This window comes from Macrobrachium nipponense, chromosome 20, assembly GCF_015104395.2.
Source record: "Macrobrachium nipponense isolate FS-2020 chromosome 20, ASM1510439v2, whole genome shotgun sequence".
NCBI classification, from domain to species: Eukaryota; Metazoa; Arthropoda; class Malacostraca; order Decapoda; family Palaemonidae; genus Macrobrachium; species Macrobrachium nipponense.
The window spans coordinates 79,370,951-79,387,502 of NC_061089.1; the positions used below are offsets into that span (position 1 = coordinate 79,370,951).

The 16,552-nt window shown below is 36.6% G+C and overlaps 2 protein-coding genes across 3 annotated transcripts in view; both read right to left on the reverse strand.

Annotated features, from left to right (window-relative positions):
* Window positions 1-617: 617 nt before the first annotated feature.
* LOC135195311 (EEF1A lysine methyltransferase 1-like) lies at window positions 618-8,621 on the reverse strand. 2 transcript variants are annotated; one of them, XM_064221580.1, is made up of 4 exons: window positions 8,493-8,621; window positions 5,560-5,746; window positions 4,418-4,565; window positions 618-1,857 (listed from the first exon to the last, which is right to left on the reverse strand). In XM_064221580.1, exons 2-4 carry the CDS (start codon window positions 5,716-5,718, stop codon window positions 1,505-1,507), a joined length of 660 nt encoding a protein of 219 aa, XP_064077650.1. In that variant the 5' UTR covers window positions 5,719-5,746; window positions 8,493-8,621; the 3' UTR covers window positions 618-1,504. The 2 variants fall into 2 exon arrangements, with proteins under 2 accessions (XP_064077650.1, XP_064077644.1); XM_064221574.1 differs by lacking the exon at window positions 8,493-8,621 and adding an exon at window positions 8,196-8,414.
* A 12-nt stretch (window positions 8,622-8,633) lies between these two features.
* LOC135220605 (mucin-2-like) overlaps window positions 8,634-16,552 on the reverse strand; it is a 32,329-nt gene continuing 24,410 nt past the window's right edge. Inside the window, exons 5-7 of the mRNA XM_064257901.1 lie at window positions 15,174-15,263; window positions 14,424-14,498; window positions 8,634-8,763 (exon numbers count right to left, since the gene is read on the reverse strand). Coding sequence (XP_064113971.1) covers window positions 8,657-8,763; window positions 14,424-14,498; window positions 15,174-15,263 — 272 coding nt within the window. The 3' untranslated portion in view covers window positions 8,634-8,656. The remainder of the gene's footprint in view (window positions 8,764-14,423; window positions 14,499-15,173; window positions 15,264-16,552) is intronic.

Consider the following 16,552-nt stretch of genomic DNA (forward strand, 5'->3'; position numbering starts at 1 on the left):
TCACAACTATATCTGTAAAAATTCCCTGCTTAGCAGGATTCTACAACTAATTCCCACTGACTGAAGCCTGCCACACTTGTTCTTCCTGCTGTAATATCCAGTATGAACATGACAGATGTCCTAGGGAAGATCCACCTTGCAATGGTACATGTCAGTGCTAGGGTCTTCAATTTACCTCAAGAGAATTAACAGTCATGGTTGTAGTCCCCGATAAAGGAAAGAAGCCCACAATCGTGACAACCACAGTAACTGCACTGCAGGTAATAGAGCTACACCAATACTTTTTATAAGTTTGTAGTTATTGCAATAAAGTTTAGCTATTTTGCTCTATGCAAAAAAAAAAAAAAAGTCTAAGAAATCCTATGAATCTGACTCTAAGATAGTCAAAATATGATGGGAGACTGAGATTCTTCTGGGTTGACAAATCAAAGTACAGCAGTATACAGTTTTGGAACTTTGGTTTCCAATTTTTGAATAAACTGAGGACAGTATACATGATGAACTTATATATGTTCTATACCACTAATATTTAGCCTATATATTGCACAAAACCTTCACTTTCTTAGTTTCAGTACTGGTTGATCCATGTTTCAGGGAATAAAATAAACTAGGGCAAAGTTAGAAATGAAATTCTACCTTGAAAGTATCTCACAGCATGAGTGCACAAAAATGACTTGCTCAGATAGTCAATATACTTCATCTTAATATTAACAGTATAGTGTACAGTATTCTATATTCTAACTGCCTTTTCAGTATGGAAAATGCTTTCGACAATCTTAAAAGTGTTTTCAGAAAATGTCGCAAGCCAAATAGAAAATATTATCAGTATAAAAGGCTCAAATGCCACTTCCTGCACAATTTTATAAATATGTACTATAAGTAGAGAGACTGACTGCATTAATGTAAAAAAGCAGTCATTAAAAACATAAAAGGTGGAAGAGTGCTTTTCCCAGTGCATCATAAACTACTAAAATTATTTTTCTAACTTCTATCTTTTTCCTCTGTTGTTTTATGGCTTTTCTTTAGTATTTTAATTCATTTTTATACAACTTTTGCTCAATGTATAATTCTGTCTTCACATGATCCATACTTCATTTTCTAACATATTGTATATGTGCAGTTATTCGCTTAATTTCTTTTGTTTAATGATCACAACACTGGCATTTATATTACCGTATTACTGTGATTTAAACTTTATTTCCCTTTTAGGACAATTCTCCCATATTCCTTAATTCTTTCATATTCAGGGCAACTGGTGGTACACAAATACACAGTGAAACAGAGTACAAAATATAAAAAAAACAAGTCCACATAGATGGTAACTTCTTTAAGGACTACATGACAAATACTGTAATTACGATTTCATGCTGTATGTTCATTTCAAACTGAACACTTCACTAACATTTTTCATGGTTTTACGGCTGCATATCAAGTATTATTCACTGTCTCATGTTTCTTACATGACTGTAACCAAGAATCTAACAAACTGTTCTGCAACGTGGCATCAGCTTTTACAATATTCATCCAGGTCATAATTAGCATAGCATAAAAATGGATTGCTAAGTCTATTTGCATGCTTAATCTCAAACTGACACCTTTTCACACTTAATAATCTGTCTGCTAGTTCTTCCATTATGGATCCTGTGCACAGTATTATCTTTGCATCAGATTTCATGATGTATTTTACTGTAACAGCAGTTTTTGCTAGGCAGTCTTCAGCTAGATATGGTGGATCAGCTATGATGATGTCAAAATTTTCTCTCATGTCTTTGGGCACTGCTAACGGACTCTTGAAATCATACAAGACAAAGTCTTCCTTGTAAACAGCAAACCTCGTGTCATACTCAAAAACTTTCACTGAAAAACATGAATAGAGTGAATTAGGATTTTGCACATATAATTAGTAGTATTCTATAATTGATACAAACTTCAGTTACCTCTAACTGAGACATTTACTTCCTAAGGAATGGATTATACTATACAGTATATGTTTAAACAGTCAAGGCTGATAAAAAACAAAACAAGGCTAAGAAGTATACGCTAATTTCTTTCACAAGTTGTCAGTACAAATTCTGGAATGCCAGACTGACCTGGTACTGTACCTGCAAGACTATTATTTCAAATTCAACCCAATGTGGCATCCAACTAAACAAACACTAGTCCTATTATCCCAACTGTATCAAACTTGCAGCGGATTTGAACAAAAACAGATGAATACAGCTTTTCCTTCAATATCCAAAATGCTTTAATACAATTTAAGAGGTAAATCATTTTGAAAATGCTGAATGATGATTTTTTGGACACCTGTCAGTATTCATAAAATTTCATAAAATGTAAAAAATATTTACGCTGGCATTGGCTAGATGACTGTTTGATTTCTAATTGTTCGCTTGTACTATAATATTTATTTCAAGTTTTCTCATAAAGCTTCAGATGCTTACAAGTCAAGTTATATTATATAATAATTAGGCAGTTCAACTACAACACTAATAATAATTAGTCCAAAGTCTTATGTCTATCTTACAATATACAGTAAACATCCCAGATTCGCAAAATCCAATTCGCAGACTCGCCTAGTTGCAGATTTTTCACTAAGAAATATTCACAAATTACTGTATTTTCATATTATTTTCGTGAAAAAATGAAATTTTTGTGATAAAACTGTAAAAATACTCAGGTACAGGCATTTTTTGTTTTGTTTTTTGTGCATTTTAACTATCAAAATAGGCAGTTCTATGTGTTTTTTTAAGAGTGGTTTCAAGTATTCGCAAAATCCAAAACAATAATTCCCATAAGGAATAATATAAATAAAATTAATGCGTTCAGACCACCAGAAATATTAACAGAGTACAATTTAAAGGGTTTCCGAGTGTCCGAAAACCGAGACAAAATTTTGTAGAAAAAAAAGTCTACGAAAACTGAAATGTACGGAAAGAGAGGTGTATGAAAACCAAGGTTTGACTGTACATAAATGGGCATGTCATATAGATGATGAAATTCAGTAAAGAAAAGTCTTAATTATTTGTATCTAGCTTTGCATTACAGTTTCTTTTTCTCTTTTATCAGCTGTATTAATCTTTAATTTCCAATTCTTATTTGCATCTGTGCACTAAAAGAAAAATTACTATTAAATAAAAGCAAGTTTTTGCTTAAGAGATGAACAGCCTTTCTGCTACAGTGTAGAGACCACTCGACCCCAAAACCTGCCCTTGTTAACCGAACTCTTCTGCCACTCACTACATTCTGACGGCCCAGGATGTACCTGGCTGATAGGTTGACAGCATGGTGAACTGCTACTGTGCACCTATCTTGCTGACTGGCAGAGGGAGAGTGAGGCCAGCCCACTTTGCTTTTAGATATATGCCACCACCCTTGCAGTGACCAGATAACTAATTCTGAAATGGTTACAGTTTAAAAATCTCTACTATTTCAACCATGCTCACATGCCAGTGAGAACTGTCTTGGGTCCAAATCCCCGACACAAACGCATTGATCAGGTATGCACCCAGCCCATCTTTTGATGAGCATGAGAATATAAGCATCTCCAGAGGGGAATTAGGGTTGGTGGTGGAGAGTATTAAATGAATAAATATAATTATCCTGTGCCTCTGCAAACCAACTACAGTGAGCTCAGGTGAAACTATCTAAGAAGAATGAGCTTCTCAAAGGAAAACCAGTAACCAATAATGATTTGTCAAAGCTTAACTGGTTGCTCCGGTTGGGTTACAAAAAGGTATTGTTGTTGAGGGCCTGAAGGAACAAATAACAGAATATCCCTCTCAGAGGAACACCAACTGGGTCTTCTTCAGCGTCTTCCTCTTTGACATGTACAAAAACAGCTAGAAGAAAGGGCCAAGTTCAACAGTGACATAACTCTTCCACACATGCTCATGACTTGAACACCTACGCTGTTCTACCTTTCATAAAGAAAGTTCAGACACCATAATTCTTACAAAAATCATAACATAAATCAAAGCATTAGCCAAATCATCAATAAAGATCCAAAGAGGTTAAGATCATCATAACAGCTTCCTTTTCATAATCATGCAGAGCATATGTGTTGATCGCGGTGTGGCTGAAGAAAGAGATACATCATCAGTCAAGTTAGTCTCATTCAAATCCCATGAAAGTAGTTAATTACCTTATAAATAAGCTTCAATGAACAGCCCAACTTTTGCTTAAGGTAATCTGTATACCGACATAAAAATAGAGGCCTGTATTTTTGCTGGAACAAACAGGTTTATCCACAAGGAAAAAACTTCAATTTTGTCAGCTGCAGCAGTAAAGTAAAGGGTAAGTATTTTTTAAAAGGACAATATTCCAGAATTCTGCAGATATACTTTCTGTTCTACAGTCAGTACTGTAGTTTTTCTTATCAATGAAAGCATCTAAACTGTAAATTAAGATATAGACTTACATGTAAGGTTATGGTCCATATCTTTGAGGCATCGATACAATGTTGGGGATGATATGCAAGCCACTGTTCCATTTGGTCCTACAGCTCTCAGGCACTCTCTGGCCAATGCATTTGCAGTTTCTTCGGAATACCAAAATTGACTCAGGTTCTAGGATGAAAAAATTAGGACAATTAATAAATCTCAGACTAGAAAACTCTCCTATAAAGAAGATGATTAAAACAAGATACCTCTGAACAAGGATGGTCCATTTGCAATCAAAATTAAAAAGAATGATCCTTATAATTCCTTTTAATCTCACATTCTTGAATGGCACTAATTTTACAAACAGTTCCCCAGATCTAAAAACAGGGAGACTGCATCAGCATATGACACATTTTTCCTCATGCACACTTTTGTTTGCTTAAATATGTACAAAATATTTATTCCCATTTATTCACTCATTTACTTTATTTTTTAGATCCTCTTTCAATCAATTTTGTTTCATTATTTCAACCATATGTTGATGATAGACATAATTCTTACAATAATTCCCTAAAAGACCTTCTACTCCAATTATGGTTTCCTATTCTACATTTTCTGACAAGACCTATGGAGGGAAAGGTGTCTTTAAATGGATATGAGACAAAAGGTAAAAGACTGGAATATGTTAACCTAAGCCAAAACTAGTAATAGTATTGCTGCAAAAATCATAAGTCAATAAGTCTAGGCCAATATATGGCAACCCAAATTACTCAAATACAATTTTCAGAAAATACTTTTTCAGGGTCAAAAATACATAAAAGTTCACGAAATAGAAAGGTAAGTATTGTGCTTCTATGAAATAATGTTACAATTAAAAATAAAAATGGTAAATTTGAAGCAACCTTTTATGTACTTAATCAGACTGTTTATACAAAAGCTGTTAAATATCTAACATGTTGTAATACCAGTAGAATAATATCCTAATCTGCACTACTCTTGAGGACCCTGCCTTGGTTTTAACTATAATTCTTCTGAGATTTCTCTGATACAATAAATCTTGAAAAATCAATGGGGAAAAATCAAGCAAAGACATACATTGTTTTAGCAACTATTTATCCTTGAATAAGTAACAAGTGGAAAAAAAGTTATTCAATTCACAATCTGTCATTTCCTTGCTTACCCAATCTTCATCAAAATTGTCAGGTATTTCTCCTTCTTCAATCTGTCTTAGCTTGTCATTTCTTTCTTCTTGTTCTTTAAAAAATTCCAATAATGCTCCCATTGTTGCTGCTGACAATTCAGGTGCATCATCATCACTATCACTTCCACTTCCACTCATCAAGACAGCTTTTCCCTTTCCAAAAACTCTGAAAAGTAAAACAAGATAACTTGATAACATTCTTACTTGATGTGATTGGATGCAAATTCTAATATTACAATGATAATACGCATGCATACACAATATACGTACATGGGAATTGCTGCACACAACAATTTTGTTACAGGATGTCTCTCGTTTTTCAATTAGTCATTAAATAAACATATTATGTACTGTGCATCGATCTTCCTAAGCTTACTGGCATCCTCTCTCAAAGTAACTCTTACATATGGAAGTTTCATTTTTGACACAGATACCTGTGGGGAATCAATTGCAATAGGAGGATAGAGCAGAAGGGAAAAAAACTATGCTGTTTCTTAACTTTACTACACTGTAGTATCTACACAGATTTTGATACCAAATAAAACAGATGTATGAACAGTAGTATCAACAGTAACTTCAATACTAAAGGATGTTTTGTCAATACCTGTCAACTGTTATGCCAGACTGGCCCAGTTTCAAGAGAAATTGGCTAAACTGTTTCATTGTTCTACACCAACCTAGAGATATGCTATTGTTGGGGATAATAGCAGCATGCTGCTACACTCCATTTGATGTATCTCAATAAACTGTTTGATTTTTGATAATTTTAAGGAAGGGATCCACACAAATATTGTTTATTAATGAAATTTTTCAACAGAGCAATAACAAAAAGGGTGTATATGATGGGATACAGGCAGTCCCTGGTTATTGGTGGACTAGGTTATCGGCGTTCCGGTTTTATTGTGCTTGTCTAGCACCATAAAATCGGCAATTTATGGCGCCATAACAGGACGAGTTCCGATTATCAGTGCCATAAGGGTGCTTATGGCGCCATAAGGATGGTTATGGCACACAATAAGGGTGCTTATGTTTATTTGTTTGTTTGTACGGTGTTTTTACGTTGCACGGAACCAGTGGTTATTCAGCAATGGACCAACGGCTTTATGTGACTTCCGAACCACATCGAGAGTGAACTTCTATCACCAGAAATACACATCTCTCACTCCTCAGTGGAATGCCCGAGAATCGAACTCGCGACCACCGAGATGGCACGCTAATACCATACCAACTATGCCACTAAGGTGATAAGGGCACATGGCACCGATAACCGTTATTGGTGCCATAAATCACTTGAGTTTCGGTTAATGGTGGTTTTCCTTAACGACACACCCCCGGGGACGGAACCCCCACCGGGGACTGCCTGTACAGGTGAAATAACTTGAAAAAGTTACCAAATTTTTCTTTTTTTTTTTTAGTTTAGTGCCAGCCCCTAGGCAATTAACATAAACAAAAGTCAGTAAATTTCTGACATTTTCAAGAAATTTATCAAGTTACCTTACCTGCAGGCTGGCTTTAAGCCTATTTGACCAATTCGATAATATTGGGTCATGCACCAGAGTTACTGTTTGAAGCCTTTTCTGTATTCTTTGGAATAAACCACTCCCAAAAACATGGAATGCAGAATGAGGAAGTATTAGCTATTCCTCACATTATTATGCATATCATATTAACAGAAAATTTTCACTTGGAAAATCATACTCATATTAGATAAAAAAAAAAATTTCTTAATTTCTATCATTTTCTAATCGGGCGCCAGCGTTGCCGCCTTGACCACACTCAGTATCGGTGAACAACTAAACATTAGTGTTAACATTGCAATTGCATCTGCTTAATTTGCCTACGTAATTGTTAAAAGATGACTATTGGTAGGAGACGGATATTTGATTCGACTTTACAAATTTTGATAAAACTTTAAACTTTTATTATTCAGGATTAAATAGAAAAAAATATATTTATACATAATTTGTTTTTGGTAGTTCTTATCATTATCAAAGCTAAAATGTGTTTTTCCCACAAAGAAAGATGTGGCCGTAGTCAGTGAGGCCACAGAGAGATGACAGACTTCACTATCTGACAGCGTTATCAAACGAAAAACCACAAAACGGCAACTGGCCCTGTTCACCTGTACTGCATCATTTAGCCAGCAAATTTTTCCATATTGTTCAGTAAAAAAATTAATTAATAAACAACGTCTCGGTGTGGAATTCCATCTTAGAATTACGTACCATTGGTGTCTTAAAAAAATATTGCTTAGACTAATCTAGGTACCTATCAATAGGGATAGGTATATACTAGTTAGGTATTACCTAGTACGATGGGCCAATTGCTCACCTAAGCATATTGATAGCAATACATATCTTGTACATTAATCAACACCCACGTTTAATATACCGTCATATGGAAGGCTGTACGCCCTAAAGTCTTCACTAAAATAATGGAATGAGGAAATTATCACGAAAATACTTAATAATGGCGATTCCAGCCTTCGAGGGCGATAGCGTGATCATACTTTTCTACATTGTAGACTACTTCCCTCGCTACAGAGCAACAGGACTGAACGACATCTACATCCTGGCAGTTATAATAAGATAATCACTCAGTAAGAATAATCCTACCTGCTTATATTTTTCTAGTTTCGGAAGAAACACGCACTTCAACCACTGAAACTGGCAATGTTTAGGCGGCCATGACAGTCGTGTCACAGTTCCCAGCTGATCTTTCGAGTGTCAAAAAATCATGCAGTCACGTGTAATATTCATAATCACCGAACGAAATTGAGTTAAATAAATTAAAAACAACTTTTTCGCAATTTATAAATTTGATTATTATGATCTTACAACATGAAAAAGATTTATCGCGACTTATTTAGATTACATAAGTGTCTGTTGTTTGAGATGCCCTCGACCCCTTACCTTGCTGAGACCACTGGTCCGGATGCGTGGCTGCGACTTCGGCAGACGCTGTGGAAATGAGACGGCGGCCGTGTCGACTTCTTCGACCATTCGTCGATGGCGACAAGCTGCTGGATGCATTCCAGCCACACCCTGTCTACCAGAATTCTCCGCCTCCGCAATCTTTATTTTTTTTTTCGAACCATGTGCACCTCTCCATCCAGAACAATCGATGAGAGCATCCAAATGCAGCTGAACCACAGTGACAGAGGGTATATTGACGCTCTACGAACTGTACAAAGTAATGAGAAAACGAAGAACATCTTCGAAAAGTTATTCTCTCAATAAATAATATTTGATGGATCTAGGGTGATCTGTGCATTGATGTTTGTATAAGATAAGGTACACTGCTAAAAAAATCACCCTTATACAGTGACAGAAGGTGGAAAATGTGTGACACGGTTAATTCTGATGACGAATCACCAATCGAGAAATCGATTGCTCATGCTATAATTGGAATCAGCATTGATGGAAGACGCAAAAGTATACATAAAATATAAGATAAAATCCAATTTATTTTGAGACCGAAGACTAACTTGTAATGGGGAGAATAACGACAGTCTGCTCTCATCTTCTAATCGTTCAGTCTCTTCATTAAAAACTATCTCCAAAAATTTATGCAAATATGGCTTTCCCAACCTCTCGTGAATAATTCATGTCAGTCAGCCTATCACCAATGGGCTGAGTCATGTTTAATAATAAGCCTATTGCTTATTATTAAACATGACTCCCTTTCCTAATTACTTTCGAAGTACAAACTCCATTGATATTAGATTTCTGGAGACAGAATATTTATTTAGGCAAATATATCGCCTCCCTGGTTTAACGAAGGCTTCATGTATATGTATTTTGCCCGTGAAAGCAAAGGAAACCAATGGAAATGTAAGCTTTTGAGAAAGTTACTACAGTTTCCCTCCTCCTACAGAAGCACCGTTAGATTAATTCATTTTATAAACAATTGAATTATTGATAACGTGTGAAAGTTGACCCCATTTCAGAGTTATTGTTGTGAACAAGTAAAACGGCAGACATTACAGTATGACAATGACCGAATAAAGGAGTAAATAAATAGAAAAAATTAATTATGCTAATTAATAAGTCTAGTATTACAGAGGAGCTATAAAACAGAAAACCATAATTTATCATAGGAGGGAAAGAAAACGAAATCTTGTATATGGGAAACTCTAAAGGCTTGCTATTCATATTTGTCATGACATAAGAATCGTGTAAACCTTAAAAGGAGAGTCAACAGTCTCTGGTGACTACTATAGGCCTATCCCACGGTCTAGAACCTGTCCTATCCTCGGGAAAGAGGACAGTACGGAAGGCGACTATCCATAGAGTCTCTAGTAACTCCTATATATTTTCTGAGGTAGTTACTCGGTAATGATATTGGAAAGAACTGTTCAACACAATTCTCTAAAAAAGAAAAAAAAATTCTAACTGGAAATTTTTTAAAGTTATAAAAGGAAAGCTTTTGTCAGCTGGAGCCTTTTTAACGGAACATATCAAGTGGAAATGTCACGGAAATTGAAGAGATATTTTCAATCTCCAAGGTTTTATGTTTTAGACTTTCCATTCCATTTTCGTCTCCCAAAGATTATTCTTTTTTATATTTTATAAACGCTGTTTATAGCAATACGGTTATAACCATGGGAGAGAATTTTTCGTGGCTACAGCAAGGATAATATGAACTTAGGCCTATTGCTGTACCTATCATATAGGAGGTTTAAATGCTCATTGTATATTTTCGCAATTCCGGAGCAAAACTAAACGGTGATTTTCATTTCATCAAATTAAGCAACGTTTTCGTAAGCGTGAGAGGAGACGAGCGAAAATTTGGTGCAAACCACCTTCGTCAAGAGGTGCCCAGCCATCTTCTTCTTGGCGCCAATAAACGAGGTATCATCCCTAGTGCCAATTGACATTTTGAGAAACACATAAGTGACACCCACATCTCCTTATGTCACTTTTCTCACGGGTGACAACGATTATAAAGGCTCTCTCCATTTCCATCCTAAAAAGTTCTGTCGTCAATAAATCTCATATTCTGGTCTCTCTCTCTCTCTCTCGATGTAGGTCTAGAATTATTTTGGTCCCACTCACTCCCAACTCCGGAACTCGTGGCTGGAACCCACGCTGGTTTTATTCAGAGGGCAATTTCTTAGTTATTTCCTGGAGCAGAATTTCTGTCTATTTTTTTTCTTTTTATGAAGTATTCGATCAGGAAATTCGTTTCGGTCCGTGGATGGATACACACACACACACACACACACACACACACACACACACACACACATATATATATATATATATATATATATATATATATATATAATATATATATATATATATATATATATATATATATATATATATATATGAAATTTCACCCCACTTTAGTTTACTACTTTTTCTTTTAGTTTTTTTATTTGAGAGAGAGAGAGAGAGAGAGAGAGAGAGAGAGAGAGAGAGAGAGAGCGAGAGAGAGAGAGAGGAGAACTTTCTAACCCTTCCCTAGAAATAATGATCTACGTAAGGCGTTAAGTACTCTCATGACTTTCCGGTAAATATATCCCACACGTTTCGGATTATACACGTGAATAGAATATACGTTTATTGCTTTAATATATATTCGTATAACTATGATTCAATATGCATGAATATATGTATCGATGCGTACTCATGTAGCGTATAGACACAGTTTTCGTAATCAGGTTAAGAAACAAATAGTAGGTATATGAGAAAAAGTGTTTTATGGTAAAATTCATATTGTACAGGGTAGAATCGCAGAGCTCTCTCTCTCTCTCTCACGATTGTAGCCGGATGGAATTAAAAGTACACATTAGATGCGAAAAAGTATTCCACGGTAAAGTACAATTTCCATGGGACATAAACGACTTTCTCAATCTCTCTCTCTCTCTCTTTTTCTCCATATCCCCCTCTCTCTCTTACTTACACATGCAAGCAAACAGAATATATGAGATGTCATGGTAAAGGTGCATTTCCTTGGTAAATTCACGAACTTACTCTGACGCACACAGACACATACGGAGCCATGACCTGTAATCACAAGTTCTATATATCATTTCCAGGTGAGAGGGAGCAGGTTCCACCACCTGAAGGCTCCATGCTCCGAAGTGACGCGCCCCCTCCCCCCCTTCCACATCAGTGACACCCTGACAGCACCATTGCCTCGCCACAAGCAGCCGAGTGAAAAGGGCTCGGCGGGAATCCTTGCCATCTTGTGCACTCACTAGATCTTGAGCGGGAGTCCCCCCTCTCTCTTTCTCTCTCTTGCCGTCTGCTTGCGTCTCTTCCTAGGTCTAAAATGGTCTACTATAGTCATTTCGTCACACTCACTCCCATTCGTTTTCATCAGTGGAGAGGTGCTTTAAGAGTGATTTTTATCTTTTCACTCAAAATAGGTCTAAAATTATTTCGCTCCCACTCATTCACACCTTTTTTTTTTTTTTATCAATGGAGAGGTTTTAAAAGAGATTTATCCTCTCACTCTCTCTCCCTGTCTGTTTCTCTCTCTCTCTCTCTTTCTGTCTAAAATTATCTCATCCCACTCACATTTTTTCAAGTGGAGATGTGTTGATTTATCTCTCTCTCTCTCTCTCTCTCTCTCTCTCTCTCTCTCTCTCTCTCTCTCTCTCTCTCTCTCTCGCCGGTGTTCTTTTCACATTGGATATTGCTACTTTGCCTAGGCCTATTCGAAATCTGGTGCAACGTTGTAGTCGATTAGGATAAATCAAAACTGCTGGTTTATTATTATTATTATTGGTAAAAAAAATGTAGATGACCCCAGGAACTCATTTTTCCTGCGCCCATTTACAGAATCTAACATTTTGCTATTTTTTCCATCGCCAACATGCAGTTTTCGTGCTTGCAACGAACTGCAACTGCGTAATGGAGTTTTTTTTCTGCATCCTCAATCAACACGAGTTTTCCTCCGTGCTCTGGACCAGGGAAGCCCAAACCTTACAGGAGGCCGTGCACAGACTAACCTTCCCTGAAGGTATATTTCTATCCCAAAAGAAAGTCTGCTATCCCACTATGCAGAGTGATATCCCAGATTATACACTGTTGTCCCCAAAGGTAAGCTGCTATCCACCGCAAAGGTATGCTGCTACCCACGAAGGAGAACTAGCCTTGATGCCAGAGTAGGAATCTTTTCCTTGTATCTGTCAAGAAAAAACAGAGTTAGAGAAGTGGAGCCTTTCGAAGGATGGAAAGTTATCATTATTACTTTAAATATTACCATGCCACCATTCTCGAATAAGTAGGGTCTTTCTCGTGTTAGAATTTATGAACCGCTCTGTTAAAATTGTTCCGAAGATGTTACTTGGCTTAAACCATGTCAGAATCGCCAAAGTTTCTTGACGAAATCCACGGAACAGATATTCCAAAAGGTTATAATGCTAGTGGTTATAACATTCCAACATTTCTTACCGAAGGGAGCGTCCGATTTCGGAGATAATGCACAGAAGACGCTGTCAGTCATAGTGCGAGTCTCCGGTGCTTCCAGTAGTTCCAGAAACTTGAGCCTGGCTTCACGCTCATTCCCGCTCTGTTGCCGATGTGTTGGGAACTCAATGTCCTCTTCAAACTAGCCTGAAGCTTCCATGATATGCGAGGAAAAAGATAACAGCTTTTCTTATCTGCTATATTTTCCCTTTAGTTTGTGTATGGGGCTTACAGTTTTTATCTCCATCTTTTAAATGCTGCTTTATGATTGAATAATTATGGTCACTATCGCAGATAATAATGGCATCGTAAAACAGTCCAAATAAAAGATTCACAGTAACCAATTTGATTGTAAAATAGGTTGGGGAATATGTTTCTGTATGTATTTATAAGTTACGCAACCGAGCACGCACACACACACACACACACGCACACTGAAGCGTAGTACGAGTTATATAGGTGTTTATGTTTAACCCCCTCCCAACACCCCCACCCCCCAAAAAAAGCAATGAAAAACACAACCATACAAAACAAACACAGATGCAGGTTTTATTTCAATCAAGCAAATCCTGAAACTTTACAAGTGCTGATTGTGACATGGAAGCAATGGAAGCTGAGATCACAAAGTAAACAAACGTTCATTTAAGCTACGGTGCCTTGTGTGCTGTTCACTCCAAAAGCAAAATGCGATTTCAAGTTCTCGGATGACATTAAGTGTCACTGAGCTTCAGCGAATCATTTTAGTCTTCTTTTCATAACGAAAGTGACTTCGAAATGAAAGATCGATGTAGAGGAAGTTTTATCAGGACCTCACTTCAGATCCCTCACTTCCAAATTCGTTTGGTAGTCTCGCGTTTGTCAACAAAAACGAAAAATACACGATAGGGCATGAGAATAATGACAAACGGATGGATATTAAAAACAGGCGAAGGACCAAAAAAATGTTAAATGGTCTTTAAAAAAAAGTTATCTTAAATTCAAACTGGATGCTTCTGTTCGAGACGAATTCTGAGGGAGTGAATCGACCCGCGGAGGAAAAAAAATGGTTTTGTATTCTGTTTTGCTTATCGTAATTAACATCAAGGTATCTACATAGATGCCCACATTGACTACACAACACATACGGTTCCCTGTCGTAAAGAAAGAGTACCTTCCTGAAAGAAAAAGGACTTAGGATAGGACCTATAGGATACAAACATGAAGACAGTTCCCTGATTGTTATAATTGTTTGAGACCTACAGAAACACAAACATCAGAATCTATTGTTCGGAAAGGAATGAGGACGAGAAGAATAGGAATAATGCAGACAATAAGGATCTAAATAGACCCTCTCGTCTATTTCACATAATCCCGACCTGTCTACATGCAAATAAGGATCGATCGCTATATAAGAATAAACAAGAAATTCTTACACCTGACCTGTAGTAGTCGAAGTGTCGATTTTCGAAGTCGTTGGAGCACGGGTTGTAGGCATGGGAGGTGGAGTAGTTGATTCTGTAGTGGAAAAGATGTTATATGGTATTGATGAGATAACTGCTTTCAAAAGATACTGGAGTGGTAAAGAATGGAAATTGGGTTTCAATAAAGCACATGAATGAGATAAAAATTAATATATATATATAATAACACCTCAAGTTATGCCCATATTATAGCCTGTGCTTGAATATATAACTAACTGCTGACAACAATCCCATATTGTTCCTAACCTAACCTAATTCTGAACTTAACAATCAATTTCAGAGCTTTGGCTAAAATGATATCATAGCAAAAAATAATCATATGCAATAATGTAGCTGATAAGTTATGAATTCCATTAAGGTGAGGTGTAACTCTGCTGTATATATGTTAGTGACTCCGTCGTTATTTACCAACGAGTCACCAAGTTGTACTTTTGGTTTGCATAGCAAACGTCAGTTGGTATAACCCCATCCATTCTTAGTGATGTTCATGTCCGACATAGATATATACTGCTGATTCCAGGTGCTCACACACACTGGGGTTTTTGGACAATCTTTCCTGCATGACCTCCTTGGCCTATGGTCTGATTCCTTGATACACACATTACTCTACAGAATGTTTATATACATTTCTATTTCTAATGTAACACTTACATATATGGTCATCATGAACTGGTAAGCACCATAAAGTAAAAAGATTTTTATCACTGACCTTTACTTGAAAAGTTGATGCCTGGCGTTGTTGGAGTAGTAGTTTCGACAATGGTCGGAGCTGTAACGCTTGGAGTCGGAGCAATGGTTTCTATGGCAGAAGAGAAGGAGTATAAGTCATTCATGAGATATCAACTAAGTGAATTTTTTGGTCCACAGAGACATGATTCGCTCATGATGAATGACTGTGCAAAGATAATGAAGGAGTTAAGAATGACATTTCACTTGTGTTTAATCTGTGGCATTAAGAAAAATCGATGCTTGTGTCAGACCTCCAGTTGTAACGTTGATTCCTGGAGTCATTTGAGCAGGAGTAGTTCTGACAATTGTTATAAAGTCAGGTGCTGGAGCAACTGGTTCTATAGTGGAATATAACGAGTAAATAGCTTTAATGAGGTGGCTGGTAATAGGAGTGTTTGCTTAGTAGCAAAACCATAATACGTAATGTAGTTGATTATGACAATGATAAGTGTAGAAATTTGTTAAATTCCAGTTTTACTCAGTATTTATGGTCATCATGACTAGTCAGTGGCATAAAGAAATAAGGCAACTGTGTCTGACCTTCAGTTGGAATGTCAATTTTTGATGTCGTTGGAGTAAGAGAGGTTCTGATCACTGTAGGATTTGTAATGTCAAGAGCAGGAGCAATTGGTTCTATAGTGGAACAGAAGGATAATACAACATTAATAGGACAGCTGCTAGAAGGATGTCTTTGGACACAAACACACTATTTACTCATGATGAGTACGGGTCAAAAGGCACTGGAGTGGTTAAGAGTAAAAGATAGATTTCAATGAAGCATAGTAGTGAGAAATATATAAAATACATATACAGTTGCTCTTTAATTTAGTAGACTCTTTGAGGGTTGAACTTCTTGATAAGGCAGTTAAGTATCAAAGATAAAATATCACAGCCTGCACCTATATATTTTCAAGATACCTAACTGCTAGGACCTCTTCCACATACGTTTCCAACCTAAACTTAACACTGTACTTTACACTGACCATTGAATGTAAGAGATTCTTCTACGAATGCATCACACCTAAAATGGCTTCACAGTATAAAATAATAATAATAATGTAGCTGATAAGTGCTGAAGGCTGTTAACGTTTGGTTCCATTCAAGAATTAAGGTCTTCATGAGTAGTCAAGAGGAAAGAAGAAAGCACATGCTTGTATCTGACCTTTAGTTGTAAGGTCGAATTCTGGGGTCACTTGAGCAGCAGTAGGTCTGTCAAAAGGACGAGTTGTAAACACTGGACCCTGAGCAATTGTTTCTACAGCAGAATAGAGGCAGTATTTGGCATTAATGGGAGCACCACTAAAAGGATTTGTTTTGGTAACTTAAATATTACTTATCCAAGAAATTCAATGAAGTATT

Coding starts and splice junctions, on each gene's coding strand:
- LOC135195311 (XM_064221580.1), bottom strand. CDS start 5,718: ATGAGTGGAAGTGGAAGTGATAGTGATGATGATGCACCTGAATTGTCA. Junction 4,566..5,559: donor ACAATTTTGATGAAGATTGG/GTAAGCAAGGAA, acceptor TTTTCATCCTAG/AACCTGAGTCAATTTTGGTA. Junction 1,858..4,417: donor TATGGACCATAACCTTACAT/GTAAGTCTATAT, acceptor CATGTTTTTCAG/TGAAAGTTTTTGAGTATGAC.